The sequence below is a fragment of the Triturus cristatus genome, chromosome 6 (genome assembly GCF_964204655.1).
Source record: "Triturus cristatus chromosome 6, aTriCri1.1, whole genome shotgun sequence".
NCBI classification, from domain to species: Eukaryota; Metazoa; Chordata; class Amphibia; order Caudata; family Salamandridae; genus Triturus; species Triturus cristatus.
Genome location: NC_140589.1, coordinates 518780659 through 518797323, shown reverse-complemented (window position 1 = coordinate 518797323; position 16665 = coordinate 518780659). Strand labels below are relative to the sequence as shown.

The following is a 16665-nucleotide window of genomic DNA, read 5'->3' as shown; positions in this document are numbered from 1 at the left end:
TCCGTATAGACTCTTAATCCAATTGTCAGGTGCTCCAAGGAGTAGTGCGTTATAGTAGTCTAGTCTACTGAGTATAACCAGGGGTCTGGAATGTGAGGGCAGCAGCGGGAGCACCTTTCTTAGTCTGCAGAGTAGTGTGAAACATGTACCAGCTATTTTTGTCACATGCTTCTCCAGGGACAGTTTATTGTCAAACACAACCCCAAGATTACGGACTGTGTCAGAGGACCGAGGAGCCTCAGTCAAAAGGGGCCAGAAATTATAGGGCAATGTCATGGGGATCCTACCTGTTGAACAGCATAGGAATTTATTTTTATCTCCACTTAGTTTCAAGGAATTAGTGTTCATCCACTCCCGAATATCTGTCATACCTATGTGTATGTCTCCTCCTGATTGTTGGTAAGGGATAATATCAGTTGCATATTGTCCTCATAGTTGACCATCAGGCCAAGTTCCTTTATGAGTGTTATAAGGGGGTTCATCTAGACATTGAACAAGACAGGGCTAAGTGCCAATCACTGCGGCACTCCCTGACGCAGGCTTTTATATTCAGAGCTCTAAGGCGGTAAAGCAACAGGCTGTCTCCGATCTGCCAAATATGAACTCATCCATTTCAGCACAGAGCCCACCACTCCAGTTGCCGCTAATCTATCCAGGAGGATTGTATGGTTGACTGTGTTGAAGGCAGCTGAAAAATCAAGCATAATCAAGACTGGTGACTGACCTCCATCCACCCTCATCTGCAACTCATCCAGTGTCGTAATAAGGGCAAACTCGGTGCTGTGCCCCAGTCAAAACCCAAACTGTTCGTCCTCGAGGAGGGAATGGGTCTCAAGGAAGTGAGATAACTTCCTTCTCACATATCACTCTACTATTTTCCCAGGGATGGGAAGGAGCGATATGGGTCTGTATTTACTCAGGATTAGTGGATCCGCTGAAGGTGTTTTTAGAACGGAAGTAACTATTGCCTTCTTACAGACAGATGGTACAATTCCCAAATTCAGGAATTGATTACATAGTTACAGTGTAGGGGGAGCCAGCTCATCCTCCAGCTCTTTCCATGCCGTTGGGGGTAGGGGATCTAATGGTGATCCAGAGGTGGTGAGTCTTGCAATGAGTCAGAAGCACTCCATTGAAATAGGGTCAAAGGAGACAAACCTTATTACCTGATCCTCCGATGCCTTTAAACTCTTAGGGACCATATTGGGTGTAGTTTGAGAGGGGGTACCAATGTCTTCCAATATCTTGCTGATTTTCTTATTGAAGAACTCGGCAAGATTGTCGCATAACTCCTGAGAAGAGGTTACTGTCTTTCTTAATACAGTCAGGATTGGATAGTTACCGAGGGATCTCAAAAACCTTTTTCTTGTCATTTGGGGCTACCAGAATTTTGTTAACAAAATATTCTGCTTTAGTTTTGCAGATCTCTCTTTCATAGTTGCATAGTGAGGTTTTTAAGCACTTCTTGATTTAGATCTGGTGACTGTGACTATTTTGTCCAAGGTTTTAAAGATCCCTTGCTCATACATAGAGCAATTGAACTCCAAAGAGATCTCAATATCGAAGGAGGAAGGGGGGGAGGTCAAAAAGGGACACCCTGTCTGCCCTTCTCAATTTATACCACGCCCTACGTGTTCTTGTTGGCAGAGGGGCTAGTTCGGGGAGACAGGGTTCCTTTACCTATATCTGGAATGAAATCAGGGCGTGATCTGTCCAGCACAATGGCTTGATATCCTTTACAGATATTAGTCCATTTGGTGCAAAGATAAGATCTAAGGTGTGCCATGCCTGATGGGTAGGACCGCGCACCTGTTGATGAGGTCCTAGCTCCTCGCATTGCCTCAACAATTCCTTGAGAGGGAGCGGAAGATCCCTAGCAGTACATAAATTAAAATCCCCTTGGGTAAAAAGAAATTATAGTGCGTGCATATGAAAGTACTTTAAAATATGTGCGTGAAGGCCAGTATTACAAAAATCATTACAGTCAATGAAAGCACTTTCAAATGGGTGCATGAATGCCAGTCGTGTACAAAGACCATTAGCACTGCCTACGAGGTGAGTTCTTACAGTCGCATTATAAAAACTACAGTGAAATGCATAAAGAGGTCAAAACTAAAGCACACAATTGGTAATCTAAAGTTTTCAGGGGCAGAAGGAGCCATAAAATATAAACCTCTCACCTTGTGGTTCACTGGGTTGGGGGCTTCAGGGCACCACCTGGAGTCTCCAGGCACAGTCCTGAGTCACACACAATTGTAGTGCGTATTGGCATCACCTTAGCTCCATGCCGCCGCGAGTCTGCTCCGAGCAGCCAGACTGTCAATCCTGCTGTGTAGTGTCATACACGTGTGACGCACCACCACTAATCATGTCCCTTACAAAATGCACTGTGGGTAGCAGACACCTCGAGTCTGTGCAGTCTCTTCAAAATGTTTGATGACAAACTTCGCAGACTCCAGTTCTTGACTTCCCACCTGCCTGCAGCCTTTACCCTGCCCTTTCCCCACTCGTCTCACAGTGGGACCACCCCCTGTGACGAGTTGGAAAGGGTGGGGTGACTATGCTCTCAATTCCCTGATTGATATGAAGCCCCAGCACTACGGGGCTTCAATCTAAAATGCCCGGGGATAATTTTACCATGATGTCCTCAGGGGGTGGAGCCTGTCCCTCAAGCCTATGTGTTTGCCGAGCTGATGACCTCACAGGCCTCAGGGCTGTGAAATTGTCAGCCTGGCAAATAGTGTAGACATTGGGTCCGCGAAGGCCAGTAGTGTCATTCAGAGTCCTTGTGCAGCAATCCCGACTCCTAGCCCCAGAAAGAAAAAATAATGCTGTGTGTAAATGACTGCAGCGTGGAAACCCCAAAAATAAATTAATGACGACTTTGGTTTTATTTTAGAAATAGTGATGGGGGCGAAACGAAAGGGGGCAGAGCCCAGACACCCTAGGCAAGAAACTGCCGCTTTTGATATGAGTTTTGGTTCAGGAACAAGAAGTGTGGCTTCACATTTAGATAGGAAAGAAGGCAGTGTTTCAGGTATGAGGAGGAGTGTACGATGCCACACGTTTCCTGCCAAAATGAAGGACTACATTATGCAATACTTAATAAAAAATTCTCGTATGTTTATTATTTTATTATTAAATGTATTACTTAATTAGGTTCATGTATGATGTGTATTGTTCCTACGATAGATAAAAAGCATGTAATAGTTCAGTCGTATTGAGTTCTTAGTATTCATATTTTTTATGTTTTTGTGGAGGAGAAGGATGTGTGGTATCTTCCTGTTCTCACCTATCACACATTCTTCTACATGTTTACATATAATTGTTCAGAATGTTATGCTTAGAATCTTCAGGTCTGCTACTGGTCAGTTACTCCACTGTTGCGGTCCCGAATGGATGTCCCTGTTTAAGCCCTTATACACTCTGTGGAATAAAGCCGCTGGTGACACAACACCTTTGGATGATGAACATCTTATCATCTACTCCACATACCAAGGGCAAAAAAGGAGACAAAAGCCAAACTCTTCATGGTCCAGGCCATGAAGAAAAGTCCGGCAATTGCTGGAGGAGGCTGCGAACAGGCCCCTGCCTTGTGACAAATATTATAATAGATGGGAGAAATGTCAGATTCCATTGAGATGCCCTCTGTGACTTATTATGATGGAAATGACCGTAGCAAAACTGGTCTTCTTCTTCTTCCCCCTATGAGCACTGATGTGGGGGTCTACTTGGACCTTCAACATGCAAAATGCTAGCAGTTTGTACACACAGCCTGCTTCTGTGGAAGTGGATTCATTTATTGTGATCCTGTGCAAGTCTTAAAGGCCCTCAAACTGCACTGATTGTAGATGTTAAATCTCACAAAGTTCTACAGCTTACAGCCACTGTCACAAAAGCTATGCTGCCATTTACCTGCGTCCTGATGGACCCTATCTTAGTGACTTGTAAGAAGCTGGCTTTCTCACCAGCTGTTACCCTCCAGATGGGATGCCGTCATCATCCTACTCCTGGGAATCCAACCTTTTTGACAGCTCACCCATCCCTTGAGAGCCTAGTGGTGCAGGCAGCTTCATCTTCAAAACAAAATCCTGATTCTCTTCCCACCCCTCTACTTTCTTGCAGCGACAGAAGTGTTCTCTACCTTGTTAGGTTTCCTGCCACAAATTGGGTCTCTTGGTTTCTTCCTGGGAATAGTGGCTTCCACTTACAGCCTTTAATAATCAGCTTTGTATAATGACACTGCAGAGAACGGAACTTCTCAACTACTGATTCTCTGTTTGTGACACCATTGTCCAGGGCCCCAGCTCCATGTATTTTTGGCTTCTTTAAAGGCCTTCTATTTATGGATGTCTGCTGGTGCTCCCCTAGAGTGTAAGTGGATTTGTCAAATGGAAGCAGTAGGTGCATCAGAAGGCCTGCTAAGTGTACTTTTGTTACTGGATACATTGTTCCACCCAGAGAGTTCTTTGTGAGATAAGGGCTCCCTGTGCTACAGGCTGTGAGATAATGGCTCCTCTTCTACTTAAGGGGAAACCCGAGGTCAATCAATCAGGGATTTTTTAAGCGCGCTTCTCACCCGTGAGGGTCTCAAAGCGCACTCATCACCTGAAAGCGAGGCCTAGTCCTTGCAGAATCCATTCTGTGGATGCATTTAAGACAAATCAAATATATTGGAGAGTGCTTTGAGGTATCAACAAGGTTTAAGGTATCAATATAGAGCCCATTCACAGATGCTACCTAAGTTGACATGTAGCTGTTGTTAGAAATGGGGGTCTCTAGTTGGCAGAGGTAGGTACCTTTGTCCAAATAAGGACCCTTGCTTCTAGTCAGGGTAAGGTGGATACACACTTTAGATAACCCCTGCTCACCCCCTTGGTAGCTTGGCACGAGCAGACAGGCTTTGTCCCAAAGGCAATGTGTAAAGTATTTGTACCAACACTCACACTAACATAGTGAAAACACCACAAATGGACACCACACAGGTTTAGAAAAATAAAATTTCTTTATCTAAACTTAAGACCAAAACGACACAAAAACCAACATACACAGTCAAAAATATGACTTTGAAAAGGTTTCAAGAACTTGTACCATAGAAAACTATGGATGCATGACTTTTACACAAAGAACCTGTAGTTGCGTCAAAATTCACAAGGCCAAACAGCTCCATAGTGAAGAAGCATCAAAAACAAAAAGATGCGTCAGTTTCTGAGATCTTGGGGAGGCGATGCGACAGTTCTACTGCACGCAGGAAAAGTGATGCGTCGAATCCGGTCTGTAGGGGAAAGTGATGCGTCAATTCTTCGTGACTGTTCCGGTCCACAGGTGATGCGTCGGGAAAACTTGTCGCACAGGTGCGATGCGTGGAAATTCGGTATGCTTCAGTAATCGATGCCGCGGTGAGTGGCATTGCGTCGTTTTCTTCAGTCGCGACCCCATCGATACGTCGATTCTTGCAGTGGTGACAGGCGCTGCGTCGGTTTTCGTAGCATCACGGCGAAACGAGGAAATTCTTCTTGAGCCATGGAGATGTGTCAGAAAAACAGCCGCAAGAAGAGCGATGCATCGTCTTCAGGTTCCTTTTCTCTTCCAGCTCCCAAACAGCAGCGACAACCTCCAGAAGTCCAATACTGGCACACACACCTCCTGGTAGGTCAGAACTCACAGCAGCAGAGTTCAGAGGAGCTAGGGGTGAAGTTTTTGTGTCCTTGAGACTTCACAACAGGAGGCCAGCACACACAGGCCCTTGGCTATCTCCTTCAAGCAGGGGACACAGCACACTGCAAAGTCCTTCTCCTTTCCTTGGCAGAAACAGCAACTGCAGGTCAATCCCACACAGTCACCTCAGTCTCTCCAGCTCTTCTCCTTGGCAGAAGAAGTTCCAGGAATGATCTAAAAGTCTGGAGTCTGGGCCCCTCTTTTTATACAGCCCAGTCCAAACCAGTTCTGGGGGGGCACTTTGCAAGTGCACAACAACCTCCATTGTCAGTGTGAGCCCTGGCTTCAGACACACCACAGTGGGTGGGGCGAGCCATCATAGCACATCCCCAGCCCCTCTCACTCCAAAGCCAGACAGTCAATACACATCCTAGCAGAGGCACACTGGATGGCTTAGCAAGAAAATACCTACTTTCTAAAAGTGGGATTTTCTAACACAGAATGTAAAAATCACCCTCACTAAAAGATGCATTTTAACATTCTGACTTCAGGCATACTAAACTTTATTTTCCTATCTGGTTCCCAGGGGGCAGTTATGCTTATAAGATGTTATAAGCACACTCCCCATTCTATCTTATGGGCACATATAGACTTACAATAGTGAAAAACGAAATTGGCAGTATTTCACTATCAGGACATGCCACACATATCAGGGCATGTCCTACCTTTCACATACACTGCACCCTCCCTACAGGGGTACCTTGGGCCTACATTAAGGGTGACTAACATGTAAGAAAAGGAAAGGTCAGGTCCTGGCAAGTGGGTGCACTTGCCAGGCTGACATGGCATTCTACAAACTGCGCACAGGCACTGCGCTGGCAGGCGTGAGTTACCTTTTCAGAGAAACTCATGTGGGTGGCACAATCAGTGCTGCAGGCCCACTAGTAGCATTTGATTTACAGGCCCTGGCACACCCAGTGCACTTTACTAGTGGCTTATCGGTAAATCAACTATGCCAATCATGGATAACTAATCTGTTGTAATCTTACCATGTTCATAATGGTACCTTCCGCTGCACCTCCCCTTCTCCCTTACTTGGTTTCTTCCCCCGGAAGCTGACATTGGAATGTTGACACCCGAGTTGAGTTGTGGAGAGTGGATGGCCAAATAAACAGGACTTCTACTATCTTCCTGTTATCATTTTACTTTTCAACACAATCATAATAACAATTTACACTGAGAGCATATGCACTTTAGCACTGATTAGCAGCGGTAAAGAGCCCAGAGTCCTAGAGCCAACAACAACAGGTCAGGAAAAAATAGGAGGAATAAGCATAAAGTTTGGGGATAACCTTGCAAAAAGAGCCATTTCGAACAGATGCTTTCTTAGGTAGACAGATGACCCAATTACAGGGAGTTGACACTCATCTGCCCCGTCAAAATATAGCTAAAAGTGTGGTCTCCTGTGGTTGACTGTGTATAAATTATTGTTAACCATAGTTTTTCCGTGAACATAAAAGCAGGGTAAGTACACTGATTAAGCTTGTAGGAGCCTGATGGCCTCTTAGCAACATCGGCTTAATAATGAGACCATCTCTTGAGTGTCGACCAGACAAAACGCTTGGCTCTCAGGCCAGTTTCTGTGTGCATAATGCGACCTACGATGTCTGACAAGAAGTCTGTACTGTATTAAACACTCAAGATGTTCTCCATGCTACTGCTACTTCTGTTTCCGATGCTTCATTGGGCAGAGATTGTATGACTAGCACCAGTTTATGGTCATCTGAGTTACCCCACACAGATTGATGTGCAGCCTTATTACATGACTTTTAGCACCACCAAAAGAAACATAGCCTTTTCAGTGAGTGGAACCTGGATTCAATTTCTCTCAAATCACTTTTTGGGCTCTGGAACAAGGCTTGCACAGTCAGAGAAATGCCAATGCCTTCTCTATGACGATCTAGGATTTCTCGACTTCCCTCTAGGGTAGTGTTTCCTGAAATTCATCAACCTTATTGCAGGTCTCAATAGTTTGACCGAGAAGCCTACTCTCCTTTCACCTTACAACCCCCATCCTATCACTTTCTTCTCCCTCCTAAATGTTCCCTTATTCCCCCGCTAGCAATCTCCTTAATGGGCCGGTGGGCTCTGCGGGGCTTAAGGTTTCATATGTATGGACAGCATGGGAACCATAAGTGAGTATAAGGAATTCATTATGCAAATTGCTGCGCTGGCCCCTGTCCCATCTGTTTTCATCTCTTTGAATTCAAGCCCCCACCACGTCTCCAGTAGCGCAAGAGGTACCAAAAGTGCCTCCTCCTGCCACTCCACCTTATATAGTCTCATCCTGACTTAGACTCTCTGGCTGATTTTGGCATGTAGATTAAACTGTGCATGACCTAGCTTTCAACAGAGCCTCGGGTAAAAGGACAGGATGTATCCTGAGATGAGACAGAAATGCTAACAGACACTATTGACAAGCAAGTGGCCACCCTTAGGTCAGTGGAATTGCCAGCAAGGCCCTTGCGATAATCTATTGGGAGCTGACCTCAGTTCTTAGAGTACTGCCTCCTATTCCTTCAAGCACAGAAAGGCAAAATCAACAACCACCTGTCACGTAGGCTTTCTCTCTCCGATCGGACAGTTTATCTCATTGCCCTTCTTTTTACTTCTTCCCTCCTCACTCTCATCCAGTCTTCCTTGAACTGTTTTTAAAGATCTAAATATGTCTGGAAGTGTGGGGCAATCAAGTTAGTTCCCTTGGAAGAGCAGAGTTTTGGCTTCTGTTCTGGATTATTCATATTCTTCTAAGTGGCTGGAGGTCTCTCTCCAACTTGTGTTTTACTCCTTATGCTCTGGAAGTTGGTCTCAACATAGACAAAGTCTGAGATACACAAAGCTGCTGAACATATCACTAGACAGGACATAGCTGCTCTATAAACTAACAGGGCCCAGATTCAGTTCACTGCGCAGACATGTTAGTTTCCTTCCTTGCAGCTGGGCTATCAGTCAGTCTGAATGAAGCAAGATGAGGAGTACAGTCATTTGGGTAAGTTACTTGTAATTTTTCCTACAACTAAAAGTGGATGTGACATACCAATATCTTATCTTGACAAGAGTAACCCTTTAGATTGAGTGGTGAAGTAAAGTTGCGTGTACTTGCTTATAGTTGACATGATGGTCACACTTCTTCTAGATAATCACAGATGACATAGGTGAGCGTTAAACAAGAGGGTTATTGCTTTCAGAATAAACATAACTTTTAAAGCCTATGTTGATGATCTCCTTTTGTAACTGTCTTTAATCCTGTGCTTAAGTGTTGTGGTTTTGGCAAATTGATATCAGCTGCCTTCACGAAAGGCACATGTTGGGGTTTTGGCAATTAAAAACTTTGATCTAATTTTTCCTAAACATGTTTCCCCACAGGAATGGTTGGACCCGCTATATTTTTAGTAGCCACAGGTTACATCGGATGCGACTATTCTCTTGCTGTTACTTTCCTAACGTTATCAACAACACTTGGAGGATTCAGTATGTCAGGATACAACATAAATCACCTGGATATTGCCCCATCGTAAGTACTTAACAGCTTGAAACATCCTCTAAACCGCGGGGCTTATAATACCAAATACTAAAAGCGAATAATTTGTGTGCCTTATGTTCGTCTACTTAGCTGAAGTATACTCAAATACATTGGAAGGTTGTAGTTGGGATTGGAAACACACATATGTAAACACTTAAATTATAAGGTATAGAGTCTCATCTTGAAACACTTGCAGAATGTTTAAGTTTCATAATTTTATCAATATAAAGGCGAGACAAAGTATCATGTTGTTGCTGTTGCAAATTCGAGCTATTTTTGTCATGAGCGGATATAGCAGAACATTGTATGACCGAGAATTAAACCTTCCATGGCCATTCTAAAAAAAAATCCGGTTTCTTCTTTGTCAAAGCTCGGTCAGTGGGAACCATTATATTCAGTTGCTTTTTATCCACATCGGAATTGCTCCTTAGAAAGTACTCTTTTTAGTGTTTTTAACACCGTGTTAGAAATACGTTTTTACTTTTTGTTTGTTTCTAGTTGTAGTAATATTCAGGGGCAGTTTTTTGGCGCGGTTTCTTTTCAGTTGGGCATTGCATATTTACAACGCTTCTAACTTCTCTTTGTGAGCTATAGTTTTAAAAATGAAAGATGTCACGGCTGCAGCTACAGATGAAAGGGATGCATACCGAATTCTGACCGTGTGTCTTAACAGGGTTCTGTTCATTCAGACTGCTTGCAGACGTCTTTTCCATATTTGAATTTTCATTTATAAGCATCAGGTACGCGTTATAATCTTTGCACAAAAATGGGATAGTTGGTATGTGGAAGTGCCACCTCCTAGAGTGGTACAATGCGAAGAACAGTGGGCCTCTTTGTGAACTTTTCCTCCATACGTCCACTACCAATGGTGGAGTGTGCAGTATTGTAGGGCTGCTCTCTTAGATTCCTTGGGTGTGGTAGGTATTAATTACCTAGGTAATTTGTGTTAACTAGGTGTAATAAGAAAGTGACCAGGACAGGCTGTCCCATCCCTCGAAGGGAGTGCATGTGCCACAGGGACGATGGCATATTATAAGAACTATTGTATCGCCTGGAGGCTGACCATTGAGCACAGGGAATACATTTAGATTTACACCCTCCCAAAGCAGTTATGAGTGCCTTCAATGAAAGTGTCTCGGTATGCAGATCACTCACTGCAGATGGTTGGAACCCTACAGCCCCACTCTCTGTTTTGCGCTGCTCAGAAAGTGCTTATAAACTTGTAGAAATATCCTGGAACTACAGAGTAGAGCTGCCCTTAACTCCTGCTCTTTGACACAGCCTGTATTTGAGGTACTCGGATCAGGGGGAGGCACAAGGGAGGAGCGGCACAGGTTGGAGTTGCAGATGTGTACTAACAGATTTTTGTGCCCAACAGTAAAGCAGTGCATTAAACAGAGAAGGGAGAAACAAAGTTGTAGAACAGTGTCTCACCAATTCTCGCGGTGTCCTGTCATACTCGTGATCCAAGTTTGGCATGCATAAGCGCCTCTCTGCCTATCTCGATGCCCCCCCAGGGACAGGCATAACCGTGGCAACATACACCTCACAGAAGTTAAAGGGTGTCTTGCAGTGCGACCACCACAGTGGCAATGTGGAGGGGTGATCTTTTTGTGGACACTGAAGAGAGTCTTGAACAAACAGCAATAGACTTGAATAAAATAAACAATGTATAGCAGGACAAAAAATAGACTGCGTATGCTCATGAATCATCAATGTGTCATGCAACATTTCAGCTCTGCTCACCACTGCTTCATTACGTTTGAATGCACTGCCCATATTAAGTGCGGTAACGCCCCCCAGAGCGAATAGAAGTGCCACAAACACTCTTTTTCAATGAAACCATGCAAGTTCTGCCCACCCACATGTTGTAGTCAGGTCAGCTAATGTGGGTAGAGCCAGAGCCCCTCTGTTGGTGGTACTTTTGCCAGCTCGTTTTCTCGTCATCACAGGAGGTTTAGCGAGAGCTGCGCTGTAAAACCACGTCTAAGAATTAACATCCCAACTCCAATATCTTTTATAAAAACTCTTATTGTCTTATAAGAAACCCCAAAAAGATGCTACTGGGGTAGCATTTTAATAATAGAGAAAATAATACATTTTATACTAATGTGCAGAATTAACGTGAAGGCTTTAATGAAAATAAAATGCGTTTAAATGCACAAATTGTAGTAAACAACCATATTTACTTGTACTAGGCCTCACTAGCTGAAGCAACATTGCCTGACATGACTAGAAAATGCTAAATGTGCATACATGTTTATTTCTTGATCTTGCCATGAATGTGTTTTCATAATGAATAATAGTTGCATCAATGTTTTCATCTAAATTCTGCAAATGTTTCTACTTAGACAATATTTGCTGCTAATACATGAATAGAAAAGGTATTTAGAATGGTAGATATGAAGATTCCTCATGGTAAAGTAGTTTTGAACGAGAAAACATAATGCAAGTGGACTAAAGGAAACCTCTAGGTGATAAGAAATAGGTTCAACACTGAAACTGCTATGTAGAGTCATTGTGTTTTCACTGAGGAGTGATCCTGTTCTCATGAGAGCATTGAAAGATGATTGGCTGGCTGAAGAAAGAAGAAACCACTAGCTGCAACATTGATAAAATGTGTAGTCTATAATAGTGTGTCTTCCTAGAGTAGGTTACCACATATTCTTTACACATCTTTCCAGACCTTTTCCATTTACCCAGACCCTTATGCCACATTGCTCTGAGACTCTACAGAGGTTCTTGAACCTCTCTTTATGAGAAGTACTGCTTTTTTATGTTTTATTTATGTAGCTGACTTTTGATGCTATTGAGTCATTTTGAGCATGTTTAACAGAATAAGCATGCATCTAGGTTAGGTCGAATTATTTTGATTTGTATGGCTACTTCAAAATGAGGATATGGACACTATGCAAAACAGTCATCTAACCATTGATTCATGTTATTCCAATGGTACTTGGTTTTTAAAGCTGGGAGAGTTACGTTTCACTCCATTAAATAGTTCTCCATTAATAACAGTCATGACATACAAAAAATGTGTCAGAAATTTTGACTGTTGCTGCAATGTCAGAGTTACGATAAGAAATAACAATAGCTGAAAGTGAATCGCCAGTATGTTTGTACTTAAATAGTGGGTTCTTACAGTCAGCATCTATATCTGACCTTGTATGATAGTGTGCAATGCAACAAGGGCAATTTTAATAAATTGCTTTTCTATAACTTTTCAACAGATATGCAGGATTCCTTCTTGGAATCACAAATACCTTTGCTACGATTCCTGGAATGGTTGGACCTATTGTCGCTAAAACACTAACGCCAAATGTAAGTGTTATATGAACTGCTGCGCAATTAGTCTTTTTTTCATTTAATTGGCTTCATAGGGGATTCGTAATTTCACTCACTGTCCCTGTTTACATGTATCATGCTCTCATTTGAAAAACAGAATACCTATTCTAGGCCCTGATTACGAGTTTAGTCACTTTTCATTGCACCCGATAAATAACGATACCCAAGGGTACATTATTTATCTTGTGCGATAAATAACATCTATTACAAGTTGGTGGGGAATTACGTGGATGTTTGTGTTCAACGTACCAAAATCTGCATAATGCAGTAAATATAGTATGCTTTTCTCCCGTTAAATTTCAGCAAGTTTGACCTGCCCAAATGTAATGAAAGTTCAGGCATTTAACGGATCAGATAATTATTGTATGTGTTAAATTCCCACCAGTGCCTAATTCCAAAACATGCGTAAACGGGTTTACCCACAGATTGGACTATTATGACCAGCTCGTAATCAGGACCTAACTGTGTGGAGGGGGTTGTAGGCGAAACACCTGTCATCACGTTGCTCAGAGTGCTTAAGGGGGTCAAGAAGAGTATACTGCGAAAGCATAGTAGATGAATATGATGAGAGAACCACAAGTCTGTAAAGTTTCTGAGTTTTCAAATGCTTCTTTACTTGTTTTCTTAATAAAGTATTACTTAAGAATTTATGTAGTGAATCCCAGTGTATGTCCGTTCCATATCCTCTATGAAAAGGTCATGCTTCTTTTATTAGAGTAGAACTGCAGAAATTGAAACCTTCAAGCCAGCCCTTAATAACTGTTTTCCTTGCGAAGAATGTATGACGGTAACCTCGATCTCCGTCCTGAATGATATTCAAGTAGATGAACTGTAAATCTCTTCTTTGCATTTTGGTTCATGAATGGCCAATGTAAGCCTTTTCGGTGCAAGTAATTGGCAAACAGTTCTAAATAAAGATTGCACTGGGTCTCATACATTTGGTCTTCAGGGGGGCTGCATGACATTACCATGCATTCCTTTACCATGCATTGATCTTCACAGCGTGTGGCATTACATCGTGGACCTTTTAGAATCTTTGAAACGTTGTTGACTTCAAAAGAAACAAGCATTTGCAATGCAATAGGTCTCGCATTTGCTAGAGTTTAAGCTATTGGCATTATAAATGACAATGCCTTTTATTTATATGTTTTGCTAGTTAACACATACATAAAAGGCATTGTCACTTACAATGCCAATAGCTGAAACTCTTGTAAATGCAAGACCTATTTCCTTGCAAAGAAGCAGCCGTCATTATCCTGGGCTGCTTGGAAAGTGAAAGCGTGCATGGCGCGCTGAATGTTGCAGGAAAGCATGTCGTGCCTGCAGTACGAGAAACTCATTAAAGAAAATAGTGCTTACAGACTAAATAACACATACCGTGTAACAATAGAAGTAAAAGGGACAATCTTCTCCCTATTCTGGAGTTACCCTTGGAAATGAGCAGCTAAATTCAGTTAGTCACCTCATTCGGAGCAAAAGCTGAGTCTCCAGCTTTACATCTGACAAAGTGGACCAGGCCTGATTTAGTACAATTAGCAAACTCGTCCTTTGAACCTGCTTCAAAAAGCTACTCTAGATGTGGCACCAAAAGAAATTCAAGAAATTAAAACAGTTAAAGATTTAATTCCTGTACAAGAAGTTGCAATTTTGAAAGGTGAACTGTTTCTGAAAAATACGAGTTTCTTGCATGAACTTCACCATCTGAAGTCAATGGGTGGCAATCCAGGTGAATGATCACCTGTTGCCGGGATAGTAATGGGTACATCCGGGATAGTAATGGGTACATCCATCAAACATGGTCTCAAATTTTGATTTTCTCAGCATGTTGTTTCTTCCTATAGTGGATAACAGATCTGATTATCTTACTGAGAATGGTGCATGACCGCTATCTTCTGTAGAATTCTCCACGGTCTCCTGTTATGCAAGAGATTTGCCCACATGCATGTTTGGTATTCATGACTATGAACACCAATACATTCATAAATCAGCTGGCAAAGGGGAATTGTATGATTTCAGACCATGGGAATACTGTGAGACTGCATGAGCTGACAGATCTAGGGACTTCCAGTGAATGCTTATGTATTTCACAATCAACTGAAGGTCTGATTCATCTACCTCTTTTATTTGCAATGTCCTGAATTAATCCCAGTGGTTTTGGTTGCATGACATACAGCCATATGCTCTCCTGAATTTTCAGAGTAGTTTTTAGAATGGGGTTATAGATATTGGCACAAAACCATTCCAGCTTAATCCTGGCAGATTATAAGGTTTGCTACATGTTTTTCCTGCTTTTTTGTAGGCCAGGGATTTTCTTTTCCTAAATGAAACTGTACAGTAAACTATATGAATGGGCTTCACCTCCTTCTGCTCAAAGTTGGTTTCTTGGTCCAACCCTGCCCTTGCCTAAGGGCAAAGAAGACTATACTGGGTTGTGTTCACAAGACTTGTGAAAACACAACACACCTATGTAGCGGGAGTGCTGGTGGGGGTGGGCAGTGCAGTGTCTGAGGGACAGATGCTCCAAAGCCCCAGGCCAAAGAGTTAGACTCTGTTGCTTGGCTCATCCCTTCCTCTGACCCTGATCCTCCATTGCAGGAAGAGGCACTAGGGGGCATAGTCAAGGGAAGCAGTGGGACACAAGTGCATAAAAGAAATCAAACTGCATTACAAATGGTCATCATATACACTGGTGTCTGCTGGGAGGCATCTACACCATGTATGCTCAAGATAGACCATGAAAGCATGATAACTAGGTAGCCGTGTTAACACTACAAATTGTTTTACGTACATTGACTGTGAACATCACACTGATTTATAAAGAATCATGCATTCTGTATGATTGACAAATTAACAGTTTGCAGTATTAAATATTGTACCAATATCCTCACAGCATTCTTTATCATTAAATATTAAGATATGCATGAGAAAAGGAGCACGTGCAACAGCAACAATGAAGCCAATGCTTTGTTAATCTGTACTTAAGCAACCCCATAGCACAGCTCCTTTGTGTGTAGAAGACCGGTCAGCAACATTCATACTGGCCGAGGGTCTGTTTAAGTATTTTCCCGTTTCCCGACTAATAATTTGTCTGAACCCCTCCCAAACATGCTGGGATGCTTGGCATCAGGTTATCTATGCGCTGGTGGCATGCTATGGGTTGGCAGTGGCATGGCACGATGGGCTCCTAAGGGGAGTGTGTTTCTGAATGGAGCAAAGGTCGATCTTGGTGTGCGACACACGTGCAAGCATCAACATGAGCACGTCCCTCTATGCAGTTTGTTGACACAAGTCTACGTCATACATGCATAGCTACTCAATAAAAATGGGAGCTGCCCAGTGAAGAAGTAATATTCGTCTGGGCTGGTCCAAAATGTGATTGAATTAGTCTAAAGAAGGCTGTAAGGAACTGACCAAGTGTCTGTGTGTCATACATAAAATGAGCACAGGGTGGTAAGAGTTTCCTCTAGCAAGGCCTAACAAGTAAAAGTAATCGCGTCAAGCATGGCGCCCGCGCACATGCACTGTAGCTCTAGGCTGGCCTGGTAGCACTTTTTGGAGCCCTCTCAATAAGTCTCGCCAGACCAGCGCATGCGCTGGGTCAGGCGAGACCTAATCATGCAAATAGCATCAATAAGGTAGTGACTTTCAGAAGTTGCTCTCTACGCAGCGTCCTGTTTGGGGTTCCATCATTAAACTTTCTTTAGCCTGCGCCTGGGTTGTTAGGGATGCCACCAGCAGTTGGGGGGTCCTACAGCTTTCAAAGACAGTGTAAAGGACCGACATATCTACAAAACAAACTCTCAATTTATCGACCCACCAGAAATTTGAGATCTAAGGCTCAATTCTTGCTCTGCCCACGCCGTATTCGCAGTCCGATATGGCGGTCGATCCTTCTCTTACCTGAGCCCTTTTCAATGGAACAGGCTTCCGTCTCACATTCACGTCTGCTCTGATTTTGTCTGCTTCAAAAAGCTACTTAAAACCTGGCTCTTTTGCTGGCAGGCTCTCACTCAGTGTTTGTATGTCATTAGGTGGTTTTGGTCAGCTGTGTGTCTGTCGTTGGCGTCATGGGTGCCGGG

General features: G+C 43.0%; 1 protein-coding gene across 3 annotated transcripts in view; it reads left to right on the top strand.

The window, feature by feature from the left end:
* Positions 1-16665, top strand: part of SLC17A5 (solute carrier family 17 member 5) — a 651091-nt gene that overhangs the window by 406239 nt on the left and 228187 nt on the right. For all 3 annotated transcript variants that reach the window (XR_014962977.1, XM_085610951.1, XM_085610950.1), the window contains exons 9-10: positions 9085-9232; positions 12472-12562. Coding sequence is in view for 2 of the 3 variants with exons in the window: in XM_085610951.1 (XP_085467077.1) it covers positions 9085-9232; positions 12472-12562 (239 nt within the window). In the remaining variant the exon portion in view is untranslated. The remainder of the gene's footprint in view (positions 1-9084; positions 9233-12471; positions 12563-16665) is intronic.